Source organism: Giraffa tippelskirchi, chromosome 4 (assembly GCF_054371585.1).
Source record: "Giraffa tippelskirchi isolate mGirTip1 chromosome 4, T2T-mGirTip1v1.2.pri, whole genome shotgun sequence".
Lineage (NCBI taxonomy): Eukaryota > Metazoa > Chordata > Mammalia > Artiodactyla > Giraffidae > Giraffa > Giraffa tippelskirchi.
Genome location: NC_137278.1, coordinates 59817501 through 59840261, shown reverse-complemented (window position 1 = coordinate 59840261; position 22761 = coordinate 59817501). Strand labels below are relative to the sequence as shown.

Genomic DNA, 22761 nt, shown 5'->3' with positions numbered 1-22761 from the left:
GCCATGATTTATTCCCAAGTTTTGCATTTTGATTCTCCTTGAAAATTTATGCCATCTGATAAGCAGTAACCTATTTCCCCTCCTACACCTCCTACCCATCCCTCAAATCTGTCCCTCCTTCCCACCCAATGGGTGTCTGCAGGACATGGGTTCAGAAACACAGTTCTAAAGCAGCTGCATTGTCTTATAAGCATTAATAATTAAAGAACAAACAAACACCACCTAAAGCTCCAACATTTATTGTGTCAATGTTAAGCACACTTCTTAAAAGACAACATAGAATGTATAGAAACAAGGGGTTTGGGGAACTCATGCTCATTTCCACAAGACAGGGAATTGGGTTGGCTGGTCTCGGAGGGGCCAGGACGGCACTCGGAGCAGCGGTGGTCCGCAGACCCTCTCTAGGGGACTGATTCAGTGTTCCAATGTGGGTCTGTTTTTTTGTTTTTACTTTTTATTAAAAAATATAAATAAAATGACACTGCAGGCCCGGACAGGAAGGACACTGCAGGACTCTGTCTTCGCACAACGGCTTCTTGGAGGCTACTGTCAGAAAACATCACAAACTAGCAGGATGACAGACCACGCAGATGTCGGCTGGGCGGCTCACGTCCACCCCGCCCCTGGGGGTTCAAATTTTCTCAGAACTTAAGGGTTCTCGAGCTTCCATCCGAAAACTGCCACACATCTTGAGCTCTCTGGGCACTACGCCGAATGGGGGTGTGTGAAGAACCTAGAAAGAGGTTGGAGACAGAGGAGGGAGGAAAAAAAAAAAATACAGGTGTGACTTGGCCCAGTGATTTTCTGTTCTCTAACTAGCTTTTTAAAAATTACAACTTAAACACAGGTTGAGCCACCGGCATCTTAAGCATGATTTAAACCTGAATCTCCCCACCTCCCCCAGATCTCTGACCTCTGAGTTCTTTCCCACGCCTCTCTTCCCTCCTCCCCCAAAGGACCCAGACCCCCTCCCCATCCCAGGATAGTCCTAATAAGCTGGGGACACACCTGGAAGGAAACCCTTGCCCTTATGACTGAGCAAACTGAGTAGGAAACAGTCATTTGGTTGAGGAGAACAGGGGAGGGGGAGGGAGGGGGACATTTCCTTAAAATAATAATAAAATTATAAAGAAACAAAAAAATAAAAATTGATGTAAAAGCAGCACAACGAAAACATGAAATGTTATCAAGTTCAACGTCAAAGCAGCCAACGATTTACAAGAGGCGAACAAATCTCTGAAGAGGAAACCAGAACTCAAAACAGTTGCTCCCAAATGGCACCAAAAACTGCCTGTAGTTTCTTTCAAACATGCAGTTTTCTTTTCTTTTTTTTTCTTTTTGTAAGGGGGCAAGGCAGTGATGGAGGGAAGAAGGGAGTGGTTATTTTCCTTCGGGGCTCCTCCCTTGCTGTGTACATTGACTTGCAGCAGCAGAACTGGGAGTCCGGATGTGGGATGTGCCGAGGAAGAGGGCTACCACTGTGGCATTCCAGGCTTCGTTGCCATGGCGACCCGAAGCAGGGGCCTGGGGCCTCCTCTCCCCTGACTTGGCGCCGCAGGAGGCCCCAGGGTCTGGAGCTCGGCTGCTTTCCGAAAACCCCCCCTGAGTGTGGAGACCTGAGCTGAGGGGCCTGCTGTATCCAGGTGGGCTCTGGGGAATCCCCATTCCGGGCCCAGCCCTAAGTCACTGTCGTTGAAGCTCCTTTCGCTGATATCCTCATCAAGCCACTTTGTCAGCCTGCTACCGATATTTAAAATCCTAACAGACAAAGTATATAGCTAGCATGGGCATGTACCACGTCCACCATTATTTAAAAACACAACTCCCCCCACCACGGGTTTGGGGGCCCTGCTTTAGAGGACAGACCTTGGGGAAATGGCTTAATTTGCCTTTTCTGCCATCTTGTAAAGACCTGATAAATGCTCCCTTTATCACTTTACAGAAAGGAAAAACAGTATTTGGATCAACCATTGAGTTGCGTTCGGCCAAGTTTAGGTTCTTGAGTACAATGACCCATGTGAACTGTATTGGTCTCCTTTCCCACGTGAAAGGGAGGAATTGATCGCCTCCCATGATTATGAATGACACTGGGAAATAGAGAGAGAGAGAGAAACAGGCCCATCCCCCTAAAGGCTGATTCATTGGCCATGTGTTACTAAATGAAACAGTGGCCTAATGGGATAACAAGATGACAGCAAGCAAAAGTGCAGACCCAACAACCCATGTCTACCATTTGTAGTTAAAGCAGCCCTGGAATAAATGCACATCATCCCAACTCCATCTATGTGTTCTGATGTCCATGTCTCTAAAAAGGGGTTCATTTATTCTTAATTGGGAAAGTGGCAGGGCCTTAGGAGGCAGGAAAATTTGCTAAGTGGCTAACGCCTATTAAAAGCTAACAATCTTTTAAAAAACATTTTTCCAAGCAGGTTTAAAGAGCACTGCCAATCCCATCCTTATACCAGCAAAAGTCCCACAATTTTTTTCCTTTTTAAATGGGAAGTCTAGGGGGAAGAGTATAGCATGTGAACATTCTTGAAAACACCAGGCCCAGGGACAACGGAGGAACAAATCATAATGAAGAACACACGATTACAACACAGTCATAGGAAATCATGGAGCAGGGGAGGGGTTTAAAAAATGAAATCCTGAATTTCCTCCCTCACTTTCTGAGAGTAAAGTGTTTGAAGCAGGACAGAATGGGGCCTGAGGCTTCTCAACTCCTTTTCAGGAAGGCCTGACATATCCCAGTACCCTTTAACAAACTTTTAGTGTCTGTGAACAAACCATCTCATTTCCTTATTTCCCCAAATTACATGATATCTAACCCCCACCGCCACTCCCTTTCAAGTTCTCACTTCCAGCATTATGAATATATACAGGGTGAACTTATTGCATATACAGAAATGGTATTTAAATAAACAGTTCTATTACAGAATGCCCTGGGAAAAAACTCGGCTACTTCACACTTCCTGCCAGTGCTGGTACAAACGAAGAACCAATCTTACTTCTTAGCAACCTTTAAAATATCTCCGTCTCACTCTTTTTGTAAGTCTTAAACAGAGAGAGGACGGTACGTGGTTTTGGGATGAAGGTAGCACATGTAAGGCAGAATGTCTCAGTTAAAATCTGTGAGACATAGTTATTTACTGTACTCCTATTTATTGTTTTCAAAAGGAAGATAAAAGAGAACATTTTAAGCATCAGGCATTCAAGTATGTAGAGAACATTGCATTCAACACATCACGGGTGTCACATAAATTTAGCTTGAGAATCCTGAAATGTGTTCATCCTTATTATTTCTTTGTTTTAAAAAACTTTATCATGAATTCATCTCCTGTTGGAAATGTTTTTTTATTATTTAAATTGAGATTTTTAATTTTAGTGTTCCAGATGCAAGATGTCATTTATAAGCTATCTTCTTGTTGCCTAGGTTTTCAGGCTTCTATTATTCACACAGCTTCAGGAATAATATTTTATAGGAGGGTTTCAATAAGTCAGGAGATTGAGAACCCTGAAGAACCTGTCTCCCAATAAATTTATGTAACTTTGGGATTATGTAAATCAAACATAATTTGTGATTTATCACCAGATGTTTGTACCCCTCCCCAGTCCCCATTTGATTTAAGAAATTTGAGCATACAAGAATACAGTATCCACCATTAATTCTGTCTGTCAGGATGCAAAACCTAATTACACTAAGAGCATCATACACTGAGAAATTAAAATGAATACTGTATATAAAACCTGCACAGCTGTACTCACAGCTCCTAATAAAGGAGTGATAGGAACACACAGCAGTTTTATGGACATTTAATATGGTGAAGCAGAAGTCACTGTATCTGAAGCTGGCATGCCACTGAAGACTATTTCTCTATGTCTTGAACAGCATTCTGGTTGCGTTGGTGAAGTAAACTTATCTAAAACACATATATCTCCCCTCACTTCACTGCCAACTATCACGTTCTGTAAGTACCCCCTCATGCCACCCCAGCTCCTCCACTATACTCTCCCAAATCATCTCTTACCAGATTCCTGTCTGCGTCTCTGCTTTCCCCCCAGTCAGACTTTTAAAAAAAGTACACCTACTTTCTCTGTATTTTAAAAAGATAAAACTATTCTTGCCTCAGACAAAAGGCATTCCGTGAAAAGGCCACCTCACAAGGCACCAGGGCATAAGAACTGAGCAACAGAAATGCTACCACAAGACAACAGAATGGCTTTTGTTTTGGTTTTTACAAAAATAAGAACAATGTCATATCCATTCATCTACACTGGGAACAGGGAGACAGTATCACAGAGGTACGTGTGTAGATGCTGCAACATGCAGTATTTGTAAAAATGACAACACAGATTTCTAAGGAGGGGCTTTTAAGACAGATCTAACTTGCTTTTCAAAGGCGTTGCTTCATTTTATAAGTCTGTTGGTAGGCCAAAAGATAACTAAAGGGTATTCCCACTCTCATTTGCTATCAGTCAAAAAGATTCTGTAAAAACAGCTAAAACATCTGTCCCATCTAGGGTCCCTCAGGCTCTTAGAATCACAGAGCAAACCTTCATGTATCTCAGGAAATCAGTGGCTGATTCCACACATTTGGCCAAAGCTGGCTAAACTCCTAGTTACTGCTTTCTTTTTCTCTCTCTTTTTTTACCTGATGCTTTCATTTCTGGATTTTTAGATTTGAGGGGTGGGGTTATCTTGGGTATAAGGAAAGACTCTTACTCGGAAAGAAAAGAGCTGATTTAAAAAAAAAAAAAACCACCTTTTTTACATTATGTTCTACCATAGGGCAGGTTGGGAGAATAGAAAAGAACTTTCAGACAAGAACAGCAAAAAAATCCAGAGGGAATAAAAGTTTAAGATGCTATTACCAGTAAGTTTTTCATTTATATCTGAATGGATTACTGCTAAGAGAGAGGGAAAGTTTTTAACATCAGACTGAAAACACTTTCCATTTCTTGAAAATTATTCTAGAACTATAAAGTCTAAAAACTATTTCCATGGCTTGAGATATGTCTATTTTAATATAGTAAGTACTTTATGTTCCTTTAGGGTATAATACACGCATTAAAATGCCCACAGAAATAATCCTGAAAAAGACTGACTGGCCTTCTCTTAAAACCTGTTATTTTCTTGAAAGTAATTTACAGAGTGTGTCAAATGAGGACACAAGAAGCTTACATTGTGTACTTTAATTTTTTTATTTTTTTCAATAAAGGGACAAAATGGGTGTATGAACAGGTTAATGCAGACAACTGCCAAAAAAACACAGACAGTGGTTTTTCCAATAGAACTTAACAAAGACCAGAAACAAATACAATAAAAAGCCAGGTTGTAATGACCTTTGGTCATCCAAATAAAAAAAAAAATAAAAACAAAGAAAAATAAAAGATCAAATTAAGTGCCTCTGTTTTGAACAGGGCACATAAGCAATAATAAATAGTGACTCCCATAGTAAAAGATAAAATTTCAAGTTACGACAAACAGCTTTCATTACAGGAATAGAAAAGGCCAATAACAAAATATTCTGCATTGCCATTTACAAAAAAGTATTGACTAAAGCGGGCTTTCTCTTTAATATGCTTTGCATATGAAATTCTTTCCAATCTAAATATAAAGCACCATTTAGTTTTTGGCAATGAAAAAAACTGCAAAACATTGGTTTTTTTTTTTTTTTCCTTTTTTTTTTTCTTTCTTTCTTTTACTGCATATGAAGGTAAGATGCTGGAATGTAGGGTGAGAGAAGGAAAGGGACAAAAAGCACACTACATAACAAACCAACGTTATTAGCTTGCAGTACTGCATACAGTATGGCAGCAGGAAAAAGGAACAAAAAGGATATGTACAACCCCTATGACAGCCATCCGTGTGACATTCTAGCAGGCTCCCCCAAACCGCCATTATATGGCTTTTCATCTGTACAATGTCACACTTTTTTGTTTCTCTCTCTTTTTTTTGAAGCATACAAATAATTTGCACTATATTATCCTGCCAAATTAAAAAAATATACTGTGGCAGCCTGTCTTTTTTTTTTCCACTACCAAAAAAGGTACATTGATACCTTTTAAGAGAACAAGCAACAGTTAAAAATACAAGCTTCAATATAAATACTATAGTGCCTAACACTAGATGAACATTTAATTCAAATACCATTCTAGAAATACAGAAAAAAGACCATAAATGTGTTTTAGCATAGGAATCAACATGAGTGTGCATTTTCCTATATTTAAGTACTATATAATCTTAAACCTTTCCCCAATGTATGTTTTTTTTTTTTTACAACCTGAAGAGCGGTGTGTATCCAAGGCATAGAATTTCCACTACCATTTTTAAATGGATAACAAGTCTTGTAACACCACCAAGACAATGGAACCCTAAAATGCAGTTCCCCCCTAAACATAATGAAGTGTTTTTTTAAAAAATTTTTTTTCTTAACATTTATATTTAAAAAAGTTTTGTACAAAAAAATCCTTGCACTGTAGAAGCGAAAGCAATCATTCATCTCTATGGTAAGTGTATTCTGTTTTCCATTCACAGCGCTTGCAATGTTGAGTCCGAGTAAGTAAGCTCATTAGTCAAGTAAATGGCTGGCAAAGTTTTTTTTTTTTTAGTTTTTTTTTTTAAAAATGCTCATCAATGAGATTGTGTTCAAATTATTTTTTTCAGCATTCTTGCAACTTTTCCCTTAAGCATAGACCTGTAAACTGGGAAAATTGTACAGTGCACTTAATTGTCCTATCTGAGCAGGTTTATTTTATACTCAACCTCTGTATCTCTGATTAGAGAAAAGATACAGATATTACAGGCAGAGTCAAGTGCTATTTGAACACCAACTCGGGCAGATGCTAGCTTAATAAAAAAAAAAAAAGAAAAGAAAAGAAAAAATTAAAAAAATAAAATAAAAACAATGAATCCTCTTCCATGTTAACACAAATAGCACACAGTGTATGGAAAAGAAATGAAGTACAACTTTTAGGGAGCACAGACATATATCCTGCTACTCTTAAAATTCTTTTTCTTCTTTTTTAAGAATGTCACATTTAAACACAAGTCTTAAGAATTCATAGTTAATCATCATTGTATCAATATTAGCTTATACACCTGTTCTAGTTTAAAATGGCAAAGAGTACCATGTTGTGCTAATAAATCACATATTTTTCCCCCTCTGTTACCCTCTGTCAAACCTTATTGTCAGTCTCTTCTTTTTAACATGCTATTCAATGTCCTAACATTTATTGTTCGATTGTCCATTTGACAACCAAGGAGGTCTGGATCTATTTCTTCTGGTGCCAGAACTTTTCTTCAAAAGACATTATTTAAAACAAGTTATCTTCATAAAATGAATTCCTTACTAATGTATTTAATCATGTTTCAGGGCCTTTGCACGTTGCACATTCAATTTAATCATCAGTTAAAAAAAATAAAACTTTGGGCAAAAGAGCCCATTTCTTTTAAGCTCTCACCAGGAGCAAAATAGCTTTTATACTGGTATAATCAGTTTCGCTTACAAGATTAAACGAAAGGGAAAATGATGATTAACTAGGACAACGGGTCATATTTTTAGGTAGCCATTGTTGTGAGAAATACAATATAGAATTATACTCTAGGTCCTAAGGTTTGTTACCTCACCCAATGCTGATTTAAGCTACAAGTTTATAACAAGTAGAAAGAACCATCAATGTGGTTTTAATAGATCCAAGGCACTCATATTTTAAAACCAAATGATAGAATAAACTTTTTTTCTGTTAATTTGTCAATTCAAGGCCTTTTCTTCCTCTCCAATTGATAATATTTAACCCTTTAGAGACAGACATTTACCATGTAGAGATTTTCTTTCAGTGCCATCTATTCTGTCTATAGAGGGTTAATCCAAAGACTGTTTTTCCTCCTCACGTTATAAAAGAAAACTGTACATGATATGTATTACAGAATGTATGCAGCATGGTCTTTTTCTCTCTCTCTCTCTTTTTCTCTCAGAACGGAACTGGAAACAGCAACGGTGTTTTCTCAGCAACGAATCGGGGACAATTTAAAATAGCCGTAACATACCATACATGCTGTCTAAGTTTAAAAAAGAAAAAAAAAAAAAACATACACAACATGTAAATTATTGCACAAGAGAAAGGCTCAAAGTTTGCGTAAAATGCAATAGTATTGCCCCATACAGATCATGCATTCAAACGGTGAGAACATAAAGGAAAAAAAGAAAAAGAAAAAAAGAAAAAGAAAAAAAAAAACAACAACAGGTGTGCTGGTGACAAGCACTCTCATTTTCTTAGCTTCCGTTACTTCTGTTTGTTTGTTTGTTTAAATCACATGGGACTAGAAAAAAATCCTACAGGTTGTGGGGCTGGAGGGCGATGGGGAAGGGGGGGCGGGGAATGGTGAAAAAAGGAGGTGGCAGGTGGGAGTGAGGGAGGGGGTATTCATATACCTCTATTCAGTTTTTATATCATTATTCAACACTCGATCACTGTGCCATTTTTTCATGTGTTTCTCCAGAGTACTGTACACGCTAAAAGGCATCTTACAAATTTCACATTTGTAAACGTCCTTCCCCACCTGGCCATGCGTTTTCATGTGCCTGGTGAGCTTGCTACTCTGGGCACAGGCATAGTTGCACAGCTCGCATTTATAAGGCCTTTCGCCCGTGTGGCTTCTCCTGTGGACAGTGAGATTGCTACAGTTCTTGAAGACTTTCCCACAGTACTCACAAGTGTCGCTGCGTCTGCCCTCTTTTGAGCTGGGCCTGCCCGGGCCCGGACCACTAATATGGGGCGTGCTCCCTCCACTTCCCGTGCCGCTGCGCCCCGAGATCCCTCCGTCCAGCTCCCCGGGCGGCGTGGAGAAGCGCAAGCTCCCGTTCTCCGAGGAGTGCTCCGACGAGGAGGCGAAAGGCGATTGTCTGGAGTCTCCGAAGCTCAGGAAGGGATCTTTGAGCTGCCTGGAGGCTGCGTAGCCGGCGAGCCACTGCGAGTACACGTTCTCCGTGTTGGGCATCGCGGCGGGAGGCAGGTCGAACTCCTTCTCGAGCTTGATGCGCTTGGAGAAGGGGCTCAGCGAGCTGGGGCTGCCCAGCAGCAGCTTTTTGGACAGACCCCCCGAGGCCGACTCACCCGGGGAGCAGCCGCGGCCGTTAACAGTGCCATCGTCTATACGGTCCGACTCGCCGGCCACCGAGTCTTCGTCGCAAGTGTCCCTGTGGCCCTCGGCCTCGGCCAGGTGGCCGCGCTTATGCTTCTCGCCCAGGACCTGGTGGAAGGCCTCGCTGAAGTGCTGCATGGAGCTGAGCACCATGCCCTGCATGACGTCCGGCAGGGGACGGCCCTCGTCGCCCACGCCCACCACCGCGCCCCGCGAGCTGTTCTCGTGGTGGCGCGCCGCCTCCAGGCTCAGCCCGAAGCCGTAGTCCACCCTCTCGCTCTCTGTCAGCTCCTCCTCCTCCTCTTCCTCCTCTTCCTCCTCTTCTTCGTCGTCCTCCTCGTCCTCCTCGTCCCCGTTCTCCGGGATCAGGTTGGGGTCGTTCTCGCTCTTGAACTTGGCCACCACGGACTTGAGCGCGCTGCTGGCGCTGCCCACCAGGTCGCTGGTGCCCGGTTCCGGGGAGCTGGCGGTGGAGAGGCCGTCGTCCGACTTGACCGTCATGGGGGACGACTTGTGCATGTGGGTCTTCATGTGGCGCTTCAGCTTGCTGGCCTGCGTGCACGCGTGGTCGCACAGGTTGCACTTGTAGGGCTTCTCGCCCGTGTGGCTGCGCCGGTGCACCACCAGGTTGCTCTGAAATTTGAACGTCTTGCCGCAGAACTCACACGACTTGGACTTGACCGGGGGCTGGGAGGGAGGAGGGGCGGATTGCAGAGGAGGGAGGGGGGGCGTCGCCAGGAAGGGCGGCTTGCTACCTGGCTGGAATGGTTGCAGTAACCTTTGCATAGGGCTGGGCCGGCCGGGGGACAGCGGTGGGCTAGACGTGTTCCCTGCCAGCTCTCTAAGTCTCCTAGAGAAATCCATGGCGGGGGGCTCCATAGCCATTGGATTCAACCGCAGCACCCTGTCAAAGGCACTCGGGTGATGGGTGGCCAGGGCCATCTCTTCCGCCCCCAGGCGCTCTATGCGGTGGGGGTCCAAGTGATGTCTCGGTGGTGGACTAAACAGGGGGGGAGTGGGTGGAAAGCGCCCTTCTGCCAGGCCGGAAGCCTCTCTGGATACTGATCCTGGTATTCTTAGCAGGTTAAAGGGGTTATTGTCTGCAATATGAATCCCATGGAGAGGTGGCTGGGAAGGACATTCTGCACCTAGTCCTGAAGGGATACCAACCCGCGGGGTCAGGGGACTTCCGTGTTCGCTTTCTAAGTAGATTCTTAATCCATGAGTGTTCTGTGCGTGTTGCAAGAGAAACCATGCACTGGTGAATGGCTGTTTGCAAGTTGTACATGTGTAGCTGCTGGGCTCATCTTTACCTGCAAAATAATACAACACCAACATCAATGTTTAATCACCGAGGAGGGCATCAGCAATTGCTTATTTATGTTCCACCTCCAGCCTTCCCTGCCCCCAGCTGTCAACCCCAAGGCCTAAGCCCTCGCTGATCCTATCCTCTGTGCCTAGATTGGGCTGGTACATCTGGGGATTGGTGCCCAACAAATGTCTGTCAAAGCAGTCTTCCTGCCATTTGACTCAGTGCTAAGCATTTTAAATCCAGTCTTTAAAGCAGAAAAATCTAGACCAATCCAAGTTCGAGGATGAGGATCCCTACATTCTAGGGAAGTTCAACAACTATCTTCCAAATTTTCCAATCTTTCACCAGCTGTGTATTTGGGGGCAAGCCATTTCATCTCTGTGTTTCTGATTCCTCCTCCATGAAGTGAGGAACTTGGACAAGGTGACCTAAGGGAAACTCTCCTGTTTCCTAAAACCCCCTGGGTGGCAGGTAAACTTTCTAAATAGGCAATCATTTCATGGAGATATCAAAAAAGAGAAGGTTAACTCATTACAATTCTCTATGGCCCTAGAAATGCTTTTACTCTTCGCCTGAAACACACTAGTTGTTGATATTGTTAAACATGAGAAGGTCCTTGTGAAATGATTACGCGGAAGAGAGACTAGTAACATCTCACATCCCAGCCTGTGTGAGGGGCAGTGAGTCCCAATTCTGGTTCCATAACACCCCGTGGGGATTCCCATGTTTATCTCAAGGGATGCTGCAAAAAAATCTCAAAAGAGAAATTTAATTCAAACTTAACCAATGGGCCGTATCGAATCTTCAGGAGTTGTCCCCCCAAGTCAAACAAATGCAAGTCTAGAGAAGTTAGGAGGAGTGTCTGGTGCCAACTTAAGCAGACACAGCATCCGAATTGAAGAACAGTTAAAGCAGCCAGCACCATGACGGGCAGCAGGCTGAGAAATGCTACACTGGCCTCCTCCTCATTATTTTGAGAGGCTAACAACGTGAACCAAATTATACAACATCCTGCGCCCTCGGCTGAGCCTCAGCTCCAGTTGAGAAAGAAACAGAAAGATACAGTTCAGCTAGTCAACTCTCTGGCCAGTCGCCAAGCCGTCTGGAGAGGGGCCCTGCTTAAGTCACATTATTTCTCTCTCGCTGAAAAGAACCCGAGAGTGGGAAATGCCTCCGTGGCAAAGAAGGGGCCAGCTTGACTTCCCAATCATTCTTTTTTGGAGCTAGCTAAATTAAAAAAACATATAAATCAAGGGAGTCACTAACAGTTTACCAGTCATCTCAGCGTTTAAAAGGGCACAAAAGGGCACAGATGCTGGTGGCCACAGGACTAGGATGAGAAACATCAGTAACTCCCAGGAATTTCAAGAAAAGACACTTAAAATACCAGCGGGAAGTATTCTTAGATCCCCCCTTTTAAGGGTTGGGAAGATCCCCTGGAGGGCATGGCAACCCACTCCAGTATTCGTGCCTGGAGAATCCCATGGACAAAGGTGCCTGGCGGGCTACAGTCCATAGGGTCGCAAAGAGTTGGACACGACTGAAGGGACTTAGCATGCACGCCCTTTTTAAGAGGCATTCCTTAAGGCCACAAATAGTATTTGTCAACAGCGTTTGAAAAAGGGAAAAATTCACCATGGAGTTAAAAGAGTGGGAATGAAGAATTAATCAATTATGATTCCTCCATTTAGCCAGTCAGAAAGAGAAGCTGGCAGCATCTTCTCAGGAGCCCAAAACACTCATGTTCCAAAACAAGCCAGCCTCACTCAAGCACTTGTCTGAATAGTGGACTCCTGGCCCTGACCTTGTAATTTACTTTACAATGCATTTATAATCTCACTCAATATATCCCACTCCTGGGTAAATCTCTTTAACAAGATTAGACGATAAGATACCAAAATTATGTTTGAAACATTTGCCTAATGTGGAAGGGGGGAAAAAAAAGGCAGAAAGATTTTGAAAGAAAACGCTGACATTAGTATCACATTATCTGTCTATTTTTGTTTGCCTCCTCGCTTCAAAGAGAAATAAAAAGCATCATTGAGAGTATTTTCATAAATTTTTTGTTGTTGTTGAACAATGACTTGGGTCCTAAATAGGCAGGAAAAAAACTATCTGGTTCCAACTACCGTGACCCTCTGTGGCTTTCTCCTTTGCCTCTCTAGGACTTGTGTTATTATCATACATTTAGCCTGACAATCTGAATTGGGTAAGTAAAAAGGAGATTCGTCAGCTGAAGCAAGTCCTTAACACTTTCATCACTACCAATGCCTTTAAATCGTATTTTACCTTGTAATATTCTATTGAAACACAGGACTGGACTTATAATTAGCAGTGCTGGTTTTGCAGGCACTGTGAATAAATTCCAAAATCTATAGCACTCCAATAAGGATCTAATCTGGGTCCTTTTGAAAAGGCTTAAATGAGGAAAGTCCATTTTATTTTGCTGCCCTAAGCTTTCTCAAATTTTGTTTTCAGAGCCAGTTATGTGATCATGCTACAGTATGTTAACACTGGGCTTTTACCCTCCCCTCTCTCTCATACATCAGGTCAGAGAAAATGGCACTTTATCTTATAATGAGCACACAACATACAGTTTTCACTACCACAATTTAGTATTCCCATCAACTAGATATTCTAGATCATGAGGGCAGCTAGTGTAATCGTAATGTCAATGAGAAGGGCTGTTACGATTGAGACTAAAGATTACATGGAAAGAGCTGCTTTGAAACTAGTAATTATTACCAGTCCACTAATAGCGAATGATGCATCACAGTCTCACCATATAATCTGTATTTCACTCGGCTCATGCCAGTGCACCATATTATATTACAGTGCACACAGACTCTAAATTCCTAAACTGCAGTCATCAATAAATGTGTTACTTGCCATAATTTGTGAAATGACTTTGTTCATAACATCTTTGATGGTTTAGAAAGACCAAATTGATTTCCTGTGTGGCAAAATTAGGGCTACATTGATTTATTGACGTGTAAAATATAATAATATTCTTCATTTACTCTGATGAAAATCAACTTCTCAATTTGAGAGCCTCATTGGGCATTCAGGGGGATTGTTTTGATTTAGAGCAATAAACGGAGATCTGGCCTCGAGCAGAGAACTCTGAGGCATCAAGACGGTTAAAATCAGCTATTAGCTCACCTACAGCTTTTACTTTATTTCATTTTATTGTATAGGAAGGAATGACCCCATTTCCAGTTTGTCACCAATGCTCAGGAGTTACAATTTAGAAGAGCAAATTCTGATGAGGAACTCTGGCTCAACTATTTACTGGCTGGTGGCTCTAGGACAATCATTTAATTTTTTCAAGTCTTAGGTTTCCTATCTGTAGTGTTAGTCTCTCAGTCGTGTCTGACTCTTGGTGACACTGGACTGTAGCCCGCCAGGCTCCTCTGTCCATGGGATTTCCCAGGCAAGAATACTGGAGTGGGTTGGCATTCCCTTCTCCAAGGTATCTTGCCAACCCAGGGATGGAACCTGGGTCTCCTGCATTGCAGGCAGATTCCTTTACCCTCTGATCACCAGGGAAGCCCCTGTCTATAAAATGAGTGTAAAAACAGTACTTTAAAGAATTGTGAGGCCAAATGACAAATGTATATAAAAGCTCTCTGTAAACTATCATGTCCAACATGAATGTAAGTCTTCTTTATTCCTAGGCTTGACTAGTTACCTAACATGATGACTAACCGCACGTTACACACCCACAAGGGCGTTTGGAGGAAAGACTGGAATCCAGGATCCGGGCCTTCTCAGGCCAAGGGGAGACCCTGGTTAGAGGAAAGCCAAGAGTGGGTTTTAAGGCCCTGGACCATGGTCCACACAGCCAGGAGGCCACAGCGTAAATGCTCAGTGCTCTCAGAGCCTAGGGCAGATGTGGATCAGTTCTGCCTGAGGACTTCCTGGATCCCTACAACCCACTCCCACATACCTCACTCTGGTCACTCCTAAACTGGCCCTGCTAGCATGGGCACCAGCAAACTAGAAGATTCCTAGTTTCCCACCCCCTCAGATCAAACTCCCTGCCCTCAGGAGGATGAAGCCGGAGAGAGAGAAGGCACCTGTTTCCCAGGCTGCAGCCATTGGGCCCCCACGCCACCCTCCCCTCTATGCCCCACTCTCTTCTCCTCCCTTCCCTCCAAGGGCTCTGTTCCCACAGCCAAGGACAGGCCCCAGGCAGGCACCCCCAGCAAAACGAGAGCTCTCCCCACCCAGTCAGCATGTAGGCACTTGACACCTTGAGTCCAACCCCCTGAGCTCTCTGCAATCAGTGACCTAACCCAGGTTTCAGTCCAGCTAGGTTGGGGCGGGGAGGAGGGGGGTGCTTTTAACCCCTGCACCACCCAGCCCTCAGGACTTCAGGGCTTGTGAAATTTCATACAATAACTCTTTGTTAGCTAGAATTACCTAGGAGTTAATAAAAATAAACAACCAGCTTCCAGTTTGATCTCAGGCTGTAGGCCCTGCCCTGCAGACACCATTCATAAGAAGACAGGGTCTAATTGACCTCCCATCTGAAAACAGCCACCTTGAAGGCTCCAACTCCTGGCTCTTCACTTTTTCCATTTACTTTCAAAATAAAAATGGTTTCCTTAAATAAAAATTAGACGTCACATTTCTTTTCTTCTTGAGCCTACTTTTTGGTGTTTGGGGTAGAATCAAGCCCCAGGCCCTCATCCCCTCCCCATCAGACTTTTCAGCCATGCATGACTCATACTGTATATTCCAATAGATAGAAGCAAACTCTGTTACCTTTTAAAACAACATCTTTCATAAACATTTTTATAAACATACAAAGCTAAATTTCATAAGAAGTTCCCCACTATAAAAGTTGGCTTGAACCAATAACTGGACAGTGATAATGATAGTGATGGTGGGGGTGGGGGATGGTATCTTTGAATTTTAGCAACAATGCTATGCATTTTTCTCTGAATCTAGGAGAAAAACAAGTAGAAATTATATATGTAATGTACCATGCATATATAAAAATATACCATGTTTAAAAACACACGCATATATAATATGCATGAGGATACCTCTACAGTAACTCTGAACTGAGTCCTTCCTGGTCTGGTCTCTGCTAAAGACACATGTCATGGAGTAAATTCAAAGTCCTCTAAATGAGGCCATGAGGGTGAATGCCCAGCAATAAAATGGGCCCTGAACAGACCTATGCAGTCACCAGTCATGGAGCCACACAAGACCCTGGGGAGGAGACCGACAGGGAGGAGCTGCTGTCAGCCTCATGCCCTCAGTAAGGAGAAAAAGAAAGGGGGGAAAGAAAAAAGTCACTGGGGCTGAATGACCTGGGGGAGCCAGGTGCCAAGTGAGTAATGGGATACACATATGCAGATGCCAAGGTATTTTGGAAGTAACTCCTTTCAGTACTTAAAACGTAAGGGTAATTTCCAGCAACTCTCATCTCTACACACATGGACATTTGTAGAAGAAAATAATGCTCAACTTACAAATACCCTGCGGGGCATATTCTGCACTCATCCCAGGCGTGGGGATTAGAGCTCCGTGTGCAGAACGAGGGGAGGAGAGGCCCCTCCAGTGCAGAAGTTTATCTGTGAAAGAAACCCAAAATCAAGCATGAAAGCTATAAACAATGTGCATTGTAAACCACAGGATATCACATTTCAGTTCCATTAAAATAGATTAACATCATTACAACAGCCTTGCAGATAGTGAACAGGCCCAAGGCCTGTATCAAATGAACAGTGGTGACTTCTTTCCCACAGTTCTGTTTTTAATTTTGGTCTTTTTTGACAAGGAAAGGCAGTTGATGTTTTAGGTATGGGGTAGGAAGGGGAGTGTTCTTTGGTTCATTTGTTAGTCTGATTATTGTCTTATAATAAGAGATACGTGAACAGCAAAAGGAAATTGCTAGTATGATTGGCAGGCTGGTAACGTGGGGAGGTTATCTGCAAGGCTGGTTTACATGCATACATTTACTTTACTTATAGACAAGCGCAAGCAAAAAACAATATGGTAACAGAAAATGAGTGGATTTGTGACTCTTTCCTTCTGGAGTAGAGTTCCACTCTGCCTTCCCTGTCCTACTCTTCCCCTGCTGTATTTAGCACCTTCAATGATAGAGAAACTGTGGGCATCTCAGGACTTGGAATTCTATCCATAGAGTACCCCATATAGACGTCTTCTTATAGCACAAAGCAACAAAAAGACTAGACTTCTGAGGTTAAGGTAATTTGGCCAAGTCCTCACCTTCCGGACAAGGAATCCTGCCAGTGACTAGGAGAGAACCAGCATTCCAAAAACAGCAGCACCCAGAAAAAGTGGCCCACCTTCTCTATTCCACTGCACTGGGCTACATTCTGGTGTGGAAAAATGACTGCTCACACTAATAAACGTACGTCTAGCCCTAAATCAAGCATTTCTAGCACTGAGATTTTTGTGAGAAAGGAAATATTGGGTTTGTGCAACCTGGGGATTGTATGGTTTCTATGGTGAGTTCCTAGCTTTTGCAAGTCCACCTTGAGCTAATCAGGCATGGAGAGGTCAATTGTGTGACAGAATGGAGGCGAGGGACGGAGCAGGGACACTCCGGGTGCTCTAGCGAGAGTCTGAGATGATTGGGAGAGGCAGCAGAGAAGAAAAACAGACTTTGATGGTGAGTAAACAGAGTATGTTTTCCATTAGCTTAATATTAAGAGCACTTAGAAGAGTTGTTGTTATACTCTAGGATAGCAGGTCTCAAGTGTAAAATACGTCCTGTTCTCCTTTTATAGATCACACTGCCAAGAACAGCCAGGGCAACTGGCACAAGGGATCCTTTCATGAGAAGCCTGGTGGGTACAATGGCGTGGTGCTCGTGGAAGCTCTTAAATCTGTTGTTACCGGGCCTGCCCAGGGAGGCTGCCTAGGACCATCTACAGAGGCAAGCCCTCCTCCCTGACCCCCTAAAAAAACAAATACCACAAAACGAACCAGCAAAAGCAGAAGACTGGACTTAGAACACAAGCATGTCTTCATCCAACTGCTTATATTCCATGAATTGAGAGGTGAGGGTGAAATTAACTACAGATTTAGTCATAGCGTTTTTCAATGAGAAATCTGAGAATGCATTTTTGCACTTGTTCTTGCCTCCGCTATTGAATAAATTTGTTTGTCACCAAGACTGAAATCCGTTTCTTAGGAAACCCACACAACTGGGTACTATGACCCCAATATGAGAACAACAAGGTACTTGGATGTTGACATGGGGGTAGAGTCTCGTTTCATATTCCCCGCCCCTGACTCTGGGAAGCAACCCTTTGCTGCCTTGACTAGACCTCCAGCAAGAAACCAGAGAACCGTTAACCCTGTCCAGGCCTAACTAACTGCATGCATCTCTTGTTGGCAAACTCCTCTACTAACCCACCGGCCTAGAGCTAACCAAGCTTCTGGGGGTAGCAGCCTGGCCCAGTTCCCCACAGCACTAGGCCACAGGGCAAAGTGAGGCCTCACCAAGGAAAGTCTCAGTACCTGGCACCATGATTTGGTTTTGGTTTCTGAATTGAAAAAACCTTAGCGATCATCAAGTTTAATGCCTTCATTTTGTAGATGGGGAAACTGAGGCCTTGAGAAATGAAGTGACTGGCCCATAGCTAGACTGATGGTTAACCACAAAGTGAAGGTCAGAATTAGTCTCCTGACTGTCCATCCAGTGCTCTTTTCTGGGATATCCATCTCTCTCCTTCCCTCCTGTGGTTCCCACCATGTTCTGCACTGCCCAAGAAGTATCAGTGAGAAGGGATCTCTTTCTCTTGAACCATTGGGAGGAATAACCGCTCTTGGAGGAGAGTCCAGCCCAGAGGTGTTGAGTGGGCCTTTCGAATGGTCTGAATGAACTGACTTGGTTTCAGAATTAGAAAACAATACCTGATCTGCTTCCTGTGCCTCTTGACTCATCCCTACTGTTGTCATCCTCGACCTCGGCTTCCCCTGAGAATCAGCCAGTAGAAGAGAAACAAACCCATTTTCTATGAGCCAAACAAGCTCCTGACACTGCCTTCGTGAGAGAGACTCATACTTGCATTTCTCTTCCCCCACGAAGAGTGATTCTGCAGCCTCTCCCGCCAAACATATCTCTAAACACCTTCTCCTTGGTAAGCAGCATCAACATCCCCACAGGAACTGGAAATGCTAAATTGTTAATAGCCTCCCTAGGGCTTAACTTTTTGCTATGATGCTTTCAATTATTTCACCACGGTTTAGGCAGAGTCGAGTCTCACAATTAATGCTTCTAAGCATCACCTTCAACCAGCAGCTCTGCCTCCCCATGCTGCCCCTGACTGAGGGCCTCTTCTCCTCCCACCCACATTTTCCTTCTCCCCAGGGGGAGGTGGGCTCGGCTGGCTGGCAGGGAAGTGGGCAGTTTACCTGTGCTACCTTTATTTCTTCGGTGGGCCTCTCAGTGCAGTGGTTCTCAAAGTGCAGACCTAAGCCCAGCATCAGCATCACCTGGGAGCTTGTTTGGAAATGCGAAGTCCCAGGGCCTTCCTTAGACTTCCTAAATCAAAAACTGGGTTGATGGGGAGGGGCGGAGTGGAGTACAAAAACCTGTGTTTAGCAAGCACTCCCAGGGATTCATATGCACAATCCAGTTTCATAAGCACTGTCTTAGGGTAAGGGGAGGCACGGAAGCTGGAAGCTTTGATGTTCTCCTGGCAGAGATCCACTGGCTATGAGGTTGTCTGGAACTCACCTCCTTTAGGACCAGAGCAAGCTTGGGAAATTCCTAAGGATCCTTCCATGTGGAGTCCAAGGTTCCACCCTCCCTCATTGACCAGGAACAGGCCCAGACTCAAACAAGGAATGCTCTTTGCATAACTTCCAAACCAGCTTTTGTCAGGCAGATGGTGTCCTCACTGCTTCCACAAAAGTGGAAATGTTTGTGAATGCACCTGTGCCACGCTACATGGTATAATACAGCCAGCACTGGACTCCTGTTTCCCTTTCTGGACTTGCAAATATGTGGCCCTCTTCTGAATCAATCTTTTCATATGCCTGTACTCCTCTGGTGAAAGGCACTTTAACCTGTTCTGTTGCATAAAAGTCTCTCCAGACCCAGCATTTCCATTTAGGGTCTCAGAAATGCCTTATGCATTTGTTGTTGTTGTTGTTGTTGTTTCGTTACTAAGTCATATCTGACTCTTTGGGACTCCATGGAATGTAGCCCGCTGGGCTCCTCTGTCCATGGGATTTCTCAGACAAGAATACTGGAGTGGGTTGCAGTTTCCTTCCCCAGGGACCTTATGCATTATTAGGTTGCAATGGTTCCTTATAGCTGAATAACAAATAATGAATCTTATTTTTTTCAGGTCTCATTAAAAATCTGCACTGAATTGGGAATGGTTTTGACTGAATGTTATGCATGGGTCAGTTTACATTTCTACGTGCATCGGGACCAAATTTTGACAGAGAGCACTTGCCAGGTGGGACATCCCTGGAATTGAAGATCATTAAATCAAGTTCTAGGTTTGCTCAAGAACATCTCAAAGATTCGTTCACTATTGACCTGCTATTTGTTTCCAAAACAAATCCCTGGGTATGTCATATAGCCACATCACTGTCTACCAATCAACAAGTAATCCTGCTGATGTACAAATGGGCGGAAACAGCCGAGCACAAGGCAGCATTTCCAAAGCACTGCATGACTGCTCCAGGTGCCGACTTTTATCAAGATCTGAAAACCCAGGCCTCTCTAGAGAAGTACATACATGTATGGATGTTTGCTGTTCGCTAAAATGTATACATGCATCTATGTATTTCTTTTCTTAAAACACACATTTCTAGATAATTTCCTTGTTTTCCTAACAAGATGAAGCACGGGAGTAGGGCCATCCCCAAGAGGAAGGGTCACCCTGTGAAGTGTGACCTCCCACTCACCTTGGGTCTTCATGAACAGAATGGGTGACAGTCCACTATGATGGGGAAGAATCTCTCTATTGGTGACAGGCCAAAATAAAGGACCCTAACTGTCCTTTCCAGCTCCAGCATTCTCAAGTCTCTTCTCCACCCACAGCCAATAGCCAAATTACAGACTACATTTAAAATGCATCCTGAAAGTTTGTAAAGTTCCATGAACGAACTCATTCTAGTTCTAGTAATATTACTGCATCTAAATCACAAAAATAATGACAGTGCAGCTAGTCTAGTATAGAGGCTTCTTTATCTAACTGAAAGCAAATCCACTGAATGTCCTTCTATCTCCTAACCCTCTGTTTAGGACAGACGCCAGCCCCCATCTCTCAGATCTTGTGACTTACTAGAGTATGTATATTATAGTTTGTATAATATAATATTATAGAGCCAACATTAGCAATACCTGTGTCTTGAGTTGTGTCAGTCTGACTGAAAATGTGCCAGCTTTATCACTGCTCACAGACTTCTTAATTAACCTTCTGATATTGTCAAAATTGCATTACCTTTTGTTCCAGAAATGAGCATTTATGTGAGCGCGTCTCCCATCACTATGCTTTTTCACTAGCTAAGATTTTACCAAATTGTGATGCTCTGTACAATCAAAAGCAAACAAGAATTCTATAGACATCACTTGATAGAATTTCTCTGCTGAAACTTGTTCATGGTCCTTGTATTCCTAGATACTTCACTGGTGACTTTAATCTCATCAATCACTCACTTAAAAACTCTTTTCCCCCCACCCTTTTTAAAACCAATTCTATCATCTTAGAGCCTTGATTATCTAAACAACATGTTACTAATTTCACCTGTTAACAGTTCTCACCCTAGGCATCCACTCTATCAGTGGGAAGAAGAGATGACATCTTTCATGCCCCTTTATCTATAAAAATGCAAAAAATGCAAGCCACCAATCTGTCAGGCCTAAACAGAATTTTCTGCAATCTGTGTCTTTAACATAAGCAAAGCATATAATTCAAAAAAAAAAAAAAAAAAAAAACGAGCTTGCTTTTCAGAAGAATAAGTAAGCCAAAGTCATTGTGTTGTTCCATCTTTGTGTTGAAATGCAGATTTCCCACTAAAAGGCAAATCCTTCATTTCAAAAGGTTGAATAGGATGGTACTTAAAAAAAGAATTCCAGCTGGTTAAATTTAGGGTGTTGGAAAAAGTTCATTCCAGTAATATTCTTTGGCTCTAGGCCCAAAGTATTTTCACTTGATCATGAATTAGATAAATTTTTATTACACTTTAAGCTCTTCCCTTCGAATGGTGGAACTTCTCGAGGAGACTGGAAGGGCAGCTGCATAAAAAGACAAATCATCTTATACAACAGGTTTTTTTTTCCTTTGTTTAACTGTGTACCTCACTATGCAAAATGTGTGTACCCAGTATAAATTCCATTCATTCATTCTTTGACACATTCATTCAACAACTATTTCCTGAGGGCCTATAATGCCCAAAGCAATGGGCTACTTCTGTGGGCAAAACAAAGAAAACTCAGACACAGACTTCCCTACAGGAAACTCCATCTAGTAGAGAAGACAGACCTGGAAAGGAATCGCTATCCTCCAAAGTAGAAAGTGTGTCACAAGACAGGTACAGATAAACTGCAATGGAAATTCAAAGGAATTTTGGAAGATAGGACAGTGGCTCTGGGGAAGAGGTAACTTAGGGACTAGACCTGGAGAGTCAAGAGGAAGGACTTTTTAGGTAAAAGAAAAGGCAAGAGTGGATGCCCAGAGAGAAGCCAAGCTCAAGGTATACACAGAGCAAACAGGGCTCAACAGGTAGTGTATTTAAATCAAAATATTATGGACAAATCCACTCAGTTGACAAGAGAGGCTATGGTCATCTAAATAAATAAACCCTCAGGACTTCTATGAAGGATTCAGCTTTCACAACTTCTTATTTTCAAACATCACATTTTCTTATAATAATGGTTGCAGCCATGTGGATGCTGGTGAAACTATGAAAGTTCATCTGTCCTGTTTTGTTCCTGCCCCATCCCCCCAACCTTGATTGTTTTTCCCCCTGATGAATGGTGGGTGGTCTGCCAAGGCAGAATTCACTGTGTTTTATTCCTCTGAGTCAGCCAAACAAGTGCTGATAGCCATGTTCTTCCTCGCAATACCACCTCCCCGGCTTAAATAATCTATTTCAGATGTATCATTGCTAGTTTCAGATGGGCTTGTACTTGCTGACACATTTTCAACAAATGACTGTGCAAGAAATGCGGAGATTTTCCTATACTGCTGTGTCTCTTCAATCATCAGCTTGACCTTCCCTCCAAATTTCCCTGCTTTCTTCTCTTCAAAGCCCTGGGGAGGGTGGGGGTAACCCTACTCCAGCTCTGAGTCCT

At 43.1% G+C, this 22761-nt stretch overlaps 1 protein-coding gene across 12 annotated transcripts in view; it reads right to left on the bottom strand.

The window, feature by feature from the left end:
* Window positions 1–223: 223 nt before the first annotated feature.
* BCL11A (BCL11 transcription factor A) overlaps window positions 224–22761 on the bottom strand; it is a 100684-nt gene continuing 78146 nt past the window's right edge. For 4 of the 12 annotated variants that reach the window (XM_081593088.1, XM_081593093.1, XM_081593089.1 and 1 more), the window contains exons 3-5: window positions 15944–16045; window positions 10316–10458; window positions 224–733 (exon numbers count right to left, since the gene is read on the bottom strand). In XM_081593088.1, the coding sequence (XP_081449214.1) occupies window positions 632–733; window positions 10316–10458; window positions 15944–16045 (347 nt within the window). In that variant the 3' untranslated portion in view covers window positions 224–631. Of the gene's footprint in view, window positions 734–8563; window positions 10459–15943; window positions 16046–22761 lie in introns of all 12 variants that reach the window. The other 8 variants (XM_081593090.1, XM_081593091.1, XM_081593094.1 and 5 more) reach the window with 6 other exon arrangements.